The following is a 10,992-nucleotide window of genomic DNA, read 5'->3' on the forward strand; positions in this document are numbered from 1 at the left end:
GGGCTCAAGTCACAAATGTGTGACTTGTAAGTAGACTAAGACAGTTATTCTCAACTGTAGCTGAACTTCAGAATTGTCTGGGATCCCACAAAGCCCAGTTAAATCAGATTCTCAGGGCTGGGTAGTGGTGCACCAAGTTGAGTACACATGTTACAGTGTGAAAGGTCCCAGGTTTGAGCTCCGGTCCCCACCTGCAGGGGGAAAGCTTCGAGAGTGATGAAGCAGGGCTACAGTTGTCTCTCTCCCTCTATGTCTCCCCCTTCCTCTTAACTTCTGGCTGTCTCTATCCAATATATAGATAAAATATTTCAAAAAATCAGATTCTCTACAGAGCTCTTAGCTTTTTCTTCTTTATTCAGAGCCTCCCACAGTAGAATCAGAAGCCAAACATTGTAGAGCTGGTTGTTTTGTTTCTACTTGTATTTTGTATTTTTACTTTCTTCTTGCTCCCTCCTATGTTTTAGTTATATAAAATTCTACTCTAGCTCAGGAATTAGCATAAGGGTAAATGTTTGGTTCAGAGCTGTGTAAAAGAATTACAAGGCAGAAGACCTAAGCAACTGAAATTTTTATGATCTTATTGGGCAAATTGTCAAAGTAAATTTAGTTTTTTTCAATCCCTAAATTAGTTAACTTCTGAAATACATATATTCATGTAGTTAACAAAAAATCTCAGCAAGGTGATTTTCAGTAGAGTTGTAGATGAGGAATTGAAGGAATAAGTTAACCATCTTTATTTTCTACTTTCCATAGCATTAACCTGCACCTGATCAGTTAAACACTCTTGCAGGATTTTTTTTTCTAAGACTAGATTTATTTCACATGAAGTAGTGTTTTGAAAGAGAATGAAAAAGAGATAAAAAGAGAAGGCAGAGGACCACTCTGGTACATGTGACTCCCAGCATAGAAGTCCCAAGTACACAAGTCCTGTGCTTTGTCAGTTGAGCTACTTTCCACACTTGGACTCTTAAGGTGTGGTGTGTGTGTGTGTGTGTGTGTGTGTGTGTGTGTGTGTGTGTGTGTGTGTGTGTGTGTAAGTAAAGTATATTCTCACAGCTCTCATAAAAGGTCAAGGCTAGGTTCTAGAACAAGATTACCCAAGTTTCAATTTTTCTGTTTCTAGCTATGTAATTTTGGGCAAATTACATCATTTCCATGATTCAATAAAGTACAGATGATAATACCTTTTTCATAGTGATGTTGTAAAAAATTCATGTGATATATGAAAAACATAGATATATAGAAGTGAAGTAAAAATGGCGTAATACTGCCATATAGTAAATGTTCAATGAATGCCAGATTCTTATCTTATAATATATGAGGATGAGTGTCAGAGCATTTATGTGGAATTTATCATAGAATCAGAGGACTCATACTGTATCTGGAAACATTTATCAGAATCCCACCAATATCTACAAAGCTGTATTATTTAAAATGTTCTCTTTGTGTCTTCCTATTAAGCAAGTACTAACTCCATTTCTTGATATATAGGCAGAGAAAATCTAGCTCAAACAGTATAAATATGTGCTTGCTGTAGAGAAAGGATTCAGGAAGATTTATAATTTACCTAAGAACCTCACTGATTAGCAAGAGAGGTGAGAAAGGCAGGAGATGGCTTATCCAGCAAAGGACACACTTTGATGTGCTCCAGGACCCAGGCTGGAGCCCCACCACACACCACATGACAGCACAATGTAAGAGAAGCTTCCTAAACAGTGAGGTGGTACTTTGGTGTCTCTCCTCTCACTCTCTTTTTTTTTTTCTTGCACTTTCTAATGGGAGTGGTGGAATCCTGGAGGCACGAAGCCTCAGTGAAGCCCAGGAAGCCAGTCCTCATGCGGATAATAGCACTAGAAATCAGACTCATTTTCACTCTATGCAGCCTACATTGTTGCTCATTGAGAGAACCTAAAACCAAAGCTGTATAGTGTGTACCTGCATTCTCCTCTACTTCTTATTATTTTGGTTCTATTTATTATTCCAATAAGCCCTATTAATTTAGAAGACTGTTCTTGCAGAATATTCAGGATAACAGTACTCTGCTGAAAATTTCAGGCAATCCTTATCGATATGAACTAATTGATATTCCTATGGATTCAAAGAAGAAAGCCTTGAATTGGCCAGGTCAGGCTGTATATTATGATGTAAGTATTTTTGAAGATGTATAACTAAAACACAGGGAAAAAAAGTGTTTTACTCTGTTGGTAAATATCCAAAACAAAGTTTGGTTTTATTTTCTATCTGGGTAGAAATTTTGGATTTTGGGCAGTAATATATTTTTGTTGTTGTTTTCATAAACTTTTGACCCTTCTGTAACATTTCCACTTCTAAGAGCCTCCCCTCATGAAATAATGGAATAGAAATACATTTCCCTCACTGTATATCTACCAACTCTTTTGTTCTAAACTTCTACTGAGGAAATATTATTTTATGATGTTAGGCAGCTTCAGGTGTTTAACTTTATAATTTGGCCTCTGTATATACTACATCGCTGTAACCACCAAAGTCTAGTTTCCATTCAGCACCATACAGTTGACTTTTTGTTTTACTTATTTCACCCACCCCAACCTCCTTATCCTTTGGTAAATTCCAGTCCGTTCACTGTGTCTAACAGTTGGGGTGGGGGTAGTTTGTTTTCGTCTCATTCATTTGCTTTATCTTTATCTTTCTGAATGAAATCATATTGTATCATTACATGTCATTTAGCCAGTCTCCAGTATAATTTCTTCTTTCAGTTTCCCTCACTTTTACTACTCATTAAAATCAAGCTGTCCACAGGGGCGATCACATAATGGTCATGGCAAACAACTCTGAAGCCTGAGACACTGAAGACCTAGGTTCAATCCTTAGTACAAACACAAGCCAGAGCTTGAGCAGTGCTCTGGTGATAAACGAACAAACAAACATGCTGTCTTCAAGCCATACTCCTGTGCAACAATCTTGACTAGCATCTCTTAACCCAGGTATAAATCCCAGTGATTTAACTGAATTAGTAGGCAGACCCTTCAGGATCTGACCTTCCACCCTAAGGCCTGGTTCAGCTCACTAGTCCTCAAAAGACTGTGGCCACTTCTTGATCCTAAAAATATTTTCTTCTCAAGACCTCGCTGCTTACCTAAAATTTGATTATTTATCAAGGTTCAGCTCAACACTGAATGTTTCTCTCACATAACAGAAAGTGAACCAAGTCAGATGTTCTAATTATGTCCTATCTGCCATTTGTTCTCTAATTATATTAGGCATATTGTTTCTCTTCTTTGAACTTTAATTAACAAAGTGTATCTATATATTTCAATAAAATATGTCCTACAAACTTCACAGGATATGAAAGTTTAAGAAAGCACTTTGAAGGGTCAGGTGATGGTGCACCTGGTTGAGTACACATGTTACAATGCATAAGGACAGGCTTTCCCCCTTGGTCCCCACCTGCAGGGGGAAAGCCATGCTACAGGTGACTTTCTCTCTCCCTCTCTATCTTCCTCTACCTTCTCAATTTTTGGCTGCCTCTATCTAATAAATAAAGATAATATTTTTTTTAAAAAAAAGAACTTTGAAAATAGAAAGTATTATAATTTATAAAGGATTACTCCAAAGGAAGGGATTTTTCCCTCTTCTGACTTTCTACAATACTTATTAGAAATAAACCACTTTTCATGTGCATTTTATATCTTATCAACTAAAGTAAAAATTCATTGAATATGCAATATATATTCCTCACAGCACTTTGTAAATGAATAATTTCTGCTTTATTGCCGGATTAGCTTCACGGGCGGGAGACAGAGACAACCAGGGAATCATGCCTGAGCTGAGAACACAGTTCAATCTTTATTCACGAGTGGGGATGCAGTCCAACAAACTAATCACAACACAATTCTGTCCTGTATCTCTCCCACCTCCCTCCACACCCTAGATGGATGGAGAACTGAAAAATTCTCTGATAAGATGATTTCGAATTCATCTCCAGAGTTTTCCTGGGGTCGCTTTTCAGCTGCATCCTCCCACAGGTTCAATATTCCTCACCTAGTTTATACCTCTACACCACAGGAGTGACTAAAAGATGGCTTCTTGCTAGAGCTGGAGATAATAGAACATGGAGCTTGAACTTGAGGATGAGGGTGCCCCTCATGTACAAAGTACTTCCTAGTAAATGATGGGATTTGTAGAAGAAAACTAAAAAAAAAAAAAAAAAGCAAGCAGTAAGGGGTATTAAGGCCCTTAGTACCAGTAATTTGCTCTTTCTAAACCACCATGTCTATGTGAACAATCAGGATAGTCTAAGAAGTATTCATTTGAAGCTGGTCTTCCAGGTTGTTATGAAGGTATTTTCTTACAGTAGTAATGAAACAGGTTGCACTTATTTTAATAGATTCTATAGGGCTGGGGAGATAGTGTAATGGCTAGGTAGAAACTTTCATTCCTGAGGTTCGAAGGTTTCAGGTTTAATCCCCAGCACCACCAGAAGCCAGAACTGTTCAGTGCTCTGGTTAAAAAATAATAATAGTAAAATAATTTATATTTAATATAATTTAAATTATAATTATTATATAATTATAATTAGTTTATTATAATCATATAATTTATAAGTTAGACACTAATATATTTATACATTAAAGTATTTAAACTAGTGGTCCAGAAGTGGCACAGTGGATAAAGCATTGGACTCTCAAGCATGAGGTCCCAAATTCTATCCCTAGCAGCACATGTACTAGAGTCATGTCTGGTTCCTTCTCTCTCCTCCTGTCTTCCTCATGAATAAATAAAAAAATAAAATCTTTTAAAAAATTTTTAAGTATTTAAACTAGTGGAATGGGGGGTTTCATCTTACTTTAGCCCAAAATCTGCAAACAGTAAAGGTAAATTTAACTTTAGGGGCAACTAGCTCACAGTGTCCAAAAATTTTCATATTTTAATTTTTAATTACCTCCCCATCTTCTGCATGTCATTCAGAGTCTTTTCTATGGAATGACATATCATGACCTCTAGTCTTCTCTACTACCAGTCCTATTCACCTATTCAACTGGAATCAATCTCCCCCCTCCTGTGACCTTCCAAATAACTTTTGTCTTAGCATTGTATATAACAGCCACTGTTCAATTTACAGTTATTTGTGTTCACACCTTATCTCCCCCTTCTAGCAAATATATTCTCAGATGGCAAGATTTGTTTCTGATTCATCTTATTTTCCTGCCACTATATCACATATAGGTGCATAGTAAATAGTAAGTAGCATCAACTTGAGAAAAAGAAAATTTCTAAGCAACCAAAAAAGACTGCAGTGAAATTCATTCATGCATTCACTTTTACATATACTTCTCTTTCTGAAGACACAAATAAAACTCCACAAAAAGTATTCAAGTCTACAGAATGATTTTTTAATTGAAGTGACTGAAACATCAGAAATTCATAACAGCTACACAATGGTGCTATTTCAAGCAGACAAGGAAAGTGAGGAGCACACAATTTTTAACTAAAGTTATTCAAAAGAGCCCTTTATATAGTTTCATTAGAAGTAGAATATCTCCAGAGACATTTCTCTAATATACATTATTATAGCCCCTGCTAAGGCAAAAACCCTTTTAGAGAAGAAGACTGAATCACTTCCTTGAGAAAACTTTGTACTTACCAGTAATAGTAATAGTGTGCAGAATGTTAGTAATTCATGAAGTAAAAGTAAAAATAGTGTCTAAGACTGGCGATGTAATTCAGTGGTAGAACACACACATCAAGACCCTGGTTTCATCTTTTGAATGTATATTTTCATAGCATCTAAATAAACCTGACTAAAATTTAAAAATATATATTTGTTAGCAATCATATGGAAATTCCTCAAACTGTAAACAAATTAGATTCTAAAAAGATATCCATAGTCTATTCTGTTGTCTATGGCCAAGGGAAAAAGTAAGGGAAAAAAAATGCCTGACTTCAGCCTGAAATGTCCTTTACCACTCTTCCCACTGAGATAGTAAATGGGCCTTTATTCAACTGGATGATGCTTTTAACAATAATCTTCTTTGTTGATGTTCTAGCTTCCTAAATGTGCTGCAAAAAACAAGCCAGTATTCTACCCAAAACCTCCTAAAACCTTCGCTCCTAACACTACTTTAAATACATGGGACGCTATTAACTCTCTTAAAGAAGCCAATATGCAAAGAAATCTTGAGAGATCCCACTGGATCACTTCATACAATCATGATTTTACAGGTATGAGTTCACTTTAATACAAGTAATCAGAACAAAACTGGAATGTTTGGCAAATGCTGTTATAAGGTTTCATGATGTAGTATTTTTCCTATTTTCTTAAACCAAGTACTAATAGAACTTAAGGTGGGTGGTACATTTCTTAGTAAGCAACTGAGAAGAAAGTTGCCTTTGATTTTATTGGTTTTCATTTATTACAAAGGTGAATGGATAAGTTTTTCTATGAAAGATTATTTAAATGTCATTCTTTGTTTACTCACTAACAAAATAAGATATAATGTCTCCATTAAGGTTTGGGACCCATGAACCCTCTTGAACTAGATGATTACCATGAAAAGGAAGTAGCAGACTTAACTGGACAAGTAGGATTTGACCCAGAACCTGTAAGTCATTCCAGTCAAATCTCATTTATTTAGAGGCAGGCAGGTTTTGGATCCCTTCTTGCCTACCTTTTAAATGTGTTATGAATATTGATGACTAAGCTATCAAATGGAAATGTTAACTCTTTTTAAAGTTAATTCTAAACTGATTTGAACTAGTTGCAATAGCCTTGTCAATTATTTTGAAGAACAAGCAAAGCATCTTCTACTTCACACTGCTCATTTTCATTTATTAAAAGATGTTCTGGGGGTCCGGCAGTAGCTCAGAAGGTTAAGCGCATATGACTCGAAGCGCAAGGACCATCTTATGGATTCTGGTTCAAGCCCCTGGTTCCCCACCCGCAAACGGGTCGCTTCACAGGTGGTGAAGCAAGTCTGCACGTGTCTGTCTTTCTCTCCCCTTCTGTTTCCCCACCTCTCTCGATTTCTCTCTGTCCTATCCAACAACAACAGCAATGACAACAATAATAATGATAACAAGGGCAACAAAAAAGGGTGGGGGGAATGGCCTCCAGGAGCTGTGGATTCATCCGAGCCCCAGCTATAACCCTGGAGGCAAAAAAAAAAAGTTCTACTATTCTGCTATTGCTAAAATCTACAAAGGAATCAGATTATAAGCACTTTCCTAAGTAATGATATTCTTTATAAATTCTGTGACTTTTTGCCATATTTCTTTCTTTCTTCCTTCCTTTTTAAGAATTTATTTATTCATGAGAAATACAGGAGAGAGAGAAAGAAACAGACATCACTCTGGTACATGTGCTGCCAGGGACTGAACTCAGGACCTCATGGTTGATAATCCAGTGCTTTATCCACTGCACCGCTGCCCAGACCACCATATTTGTTTCTTTAAATGGCATAAAAGAGCATTGTAATGTGCCTTCCTACATGCATTCTGTTTACTCTGTGCAAATCACTATGACTTTAGACTTCCATTTGTAGCAATATTCTTACAATGATAGAGGTATTAATTTTTTTTTTCTTTTTATCCAACAACCACAGCAAGAAAAATCCCATCCTGTCATAAGTCCTCCCAAACCTCTGGATGGAAGAATTGCCAGACTCATGCATAACCGACGCCCCCTGGAGGCTACTAGCCAGCAAAAACCACCCCCCTGTCCAGATTGTACCCCTACCCTTTTGTGTACTTTTCATACCTTTGTATCCGCTTCTGAAGAAATGATAGCACTTAGGAATAGCACACAGGCAGAGGTAGCCAAAAAAAATAAGGAAATTGAAGATAAGATTAAGGAAGAACTGAAGTTGCTATCAACTTGTTATGCAAAAAAAGACATGACTAACAATGATGATGTAAAATCATGTCCCAAAATCACAGATACTAAAAAGACAGAAGACTTATACTGGAGGCAGTTGTCATCAAAACCCCAACCTACATCTCAATGTAACCCAAACCAACACATTCAGTATGACCAACTTAAATCTACCTTACGTGACCAGTACGACTCATGTCAAAACCCTAATAACGCTAATAAGCCTAGTATTTCACGAAATAAATCAGACTCCGGTTTCAATTTAGAACACTTTTTAAGTAAGTCAGAAGAACAGTTCCTCTTGAACATGGAAAACAATGAAGACATGAGACCTATCCTGGATTGGATTCCTAGAGCTGGAATAGCAAAGCCACAAACTGACCTGCTGGAGCTTAAGAACTGTTTTTCAAAAACTGGTGCACAAAAAAGCTTCTATAAATCAATTTTAGAAGATAATAAAGACCTCAGGGATAAGGTGCATGCAGGGATGAAACACCAGTTTTATGGCCATAATTCCTATTATTTCTATAATTGAAATATCCATCTTTCCCTTCGAAACTCAGCTTCTCTCAAGAAAAAAAAAAAATAGCAGAAAGTCTTCCTTGTTGAAGTCTGCTTTCTGAAGGAGTCATAATGACCTTAATAAAAAGGTTTATCTTTTCAGGGATTTAAGTTAAGATCTTCTCAGAGGAACTAAAAAGAAAAAGGAGAAAAAAGTGTTGCTCTGACTTCCTGGAAAGATAGACAATTTGGCAATAAAAGACTAGAACCAGAAAAGTTTACGGTCTTTAATCTCATTTTAAAATATACTCCAGATCCAGGAAGCTGGCTTAGTGATAAGAGCACTTAAAGTGTATGTTTGAGGCTCTGGAATCCCTAGAAGTTCATAAAAACAATACATTGGCAGAATAGTGCTCTAGTATAACACATATACACAGAAAGAAATATACTCCAGGACATTTTCCAAAACCATTAAAAGCAATATATATTATGTGTATGACAAAGTTCAGACCAGCAATTTGCCAAAATGAATACAGATAATCCCTGAATAATGTGGACTATAAGGACAGCAAGTTAAAGCTCCCAATATATCAGTAACTTTTAACTCCCTGAAAACTTAACTACTAGCAGCCTACTTAATCCTCATAGTCTCAAGTTAAGAATATGGAGAAGAGTGAGGTTTGAAAAGAAAAAAAAATGCACGTGTAAGTAGACCCACGTAATTCAAACTTGCAATGTTCAAGAGTCAACTGTACTTGAAAAAATTCAGATGCCCACTAATTGATAGATGTCTGTACATTATTAAAAATAAGTATGTGAACACTGTTCCTTTATGTAAATGTATGAAATGATAAATACATACAAAAGACAATAATTAAATATCCAACTGAATGCAGGATGGACAGCTCTCTACAAACTCCATTACTTAATAAAGTAAATATGTGGATCTTGTTCCTCTCTGTAAACATGTAGACAAAATAAATCATTAAAAGAGAAAACCCTCAGTGTTCTACATGTACACATTCTAAGTTGAATATTTCCTTTTACTTTCTGATAAGCATTTATTTTATGCATAAAATCACTTTATTGTGAAGACCTAGCAATGGCCTTAATCAGTAAATAGGGGGTTCTGGTTGTGGCAAGAAAGGATGGTGTATAAGCCCATCTGAGCTATTATTAACACAACACCGCATGAGTTATAAAGAAGTGTTTCTCACAGTTCTGGAGGGTAGAAGTCCAAAGTCATAGTGCCAGGAAGTTTGGTGTCTAGTGAGGGCCCACTTCCTCACTGACAGCCAGTCTGTTACTCAGAGGTAAACTTACTTGGTAGAAGGAGCTTCTTTGAGGGTCAGGCAGTAGTACAGCAGATTAAGTGCACATCGCGCCAAGCCCAAGGTGTAAGGATTCTGGTTCGAGCCCTGGCTTTCCACCTGCAAGGGGGGTTGATTCACAAGTGGTGAAGAAAGTCTGCAGGTGTCTTATCTTTCTCTCTTCTTCTCTGTCTTGCCATCCTCTCTATCCCATCCAGCAGCAATGGCAACAATAACAAGGGCAAGAAAATGGGAACGTTGGCCTCCAGGAACAGTGGATTCAAAGTGTAGGCACCAAGGCCCCACAATAACTCTGGAGGCAAAAAAAAAAAAAAAAGGCACCTCTTCAGAGTCACTTACACTTGATAGAACTAGTGAAGGCAGGGTCAGGCGGTAGTACAGTGGGTTAAGCACACGTGGCATGAAGCAGAAGGATGGATGTAAGGATCCTAGTTCGAGCCCCCTGCTCCCCACCCGTAGGGGGGATTCCTTCACAAGCAGTGAAGTAGGTCTGCAGGTGTCTTATCTTTCTCTCCCCCTCTCTGTCTTCCTGTCCTCTCTTGCTTTCTCTCTGTCCTATCCAACAATAGCAATGACAACAATAAGGGCAACAAAATTGGAAAAAAGGCCTCCAGAAACAGTGGATTTGTGGTGCGGGTACGGAGCCCCAGCAATAACCCTGGAGGCAAAAAAAAAAAAAAAATAGTGAAGGCTCTGCTTTGATAACTTCCAAAAGCTCTACCTCTTAAAAGATTTGGGGAGGCCTAGAATTGCAAACATTCAGAGCATAGCAAATGCTTTGAGGACAATCCTAATGCCAAGTACATTTGGGGGGATGTCCACCAACTGTTCATCCCTAAATGAGGTCAACTTATCCAATGTACCAAGAGATATATTTTAAATTGTTTATCCAATGTTGGGCCTTAAAGCCAGCCCTCCTGCTCTGCTTACATAATCATTGTTTTGCCTGAAAGATCCCCACCACGTTATCCCCTCAGGGTATTGCTAATTCAGTTAAAACCATTGCAACAGTGGCTAAGGATGCTGTCACCTTCCCAGCATGCCTTTTGCCTCTCTCCGCCCCCTTTCCTAGCCATTTCCTTTTCCAATTTGCCAATTCCAGTTTTTACCCTATAAAACCCACTGCTATTCCAGTTTCACTCTCTTTCTCTTCCACGCCCTGACCTGGAGAAGACCTGGAGAAGCGCTGGTGTGCATAGTGGGAGGTGGCCATTTTGCTAGCTCCACGTGGCCTAAACTGCTGTGATCACATCCAACTCTGGGGTGTCCATGTGAATAAAGATTTGCGTTCCCGCTCTGCCATGAGTTCCT

General features: G+C 37.7%; 1 protein-coding gene across 1 annotated transcript in view; it reads left to right on the forward strand.

Moving 5' to 3' along the window:
* The window catches only part of SPMIP4 (sperm microtubule inner protein 4), a 34,825-nt gene extending 25,477 nt beyond the window's left edge, over positions 1-9,348 (forward strand). The window contains exons 7-10 of the mRNA XM_007529056.3: positions 2,056-2,144; positions 6,027-6,201; positions 6,490-6,581; positions 7,581-9,348. Of these exons, the coding sequence (XP_007529118.1) occupies positions 2,056-2,144; positions 6,027-6,201; positions 6,490-6,581; positions 7,581-8,384 (1,160 nt within the window). The 3' untranslated portion in view covers positions 8,385-9,348. The remainder of the gene's footprint in view (positions 1-2,055; positions 2,145-6,026; positions 6,202-6,489; positions 6,582-7,580) is intronic.
* The last annotated feature ends 1,644 nt before the right edge of the window (positions 9,349-10,992 follow it).

Source organism: Erinaceus europaeus, chromosome 8 (assembly GCF_950295315.1).
Source record: "Erinaceus europaeus chromosome 8, mEriEur2.1, whole genome shotgun sequence".
Lineage (NCBI taxonomy): Eukaryota > Metazoa > Chordata > Mammalia > Eulipotyphla > Erinaceidae > Erinaceus > Erinaceus europaeus.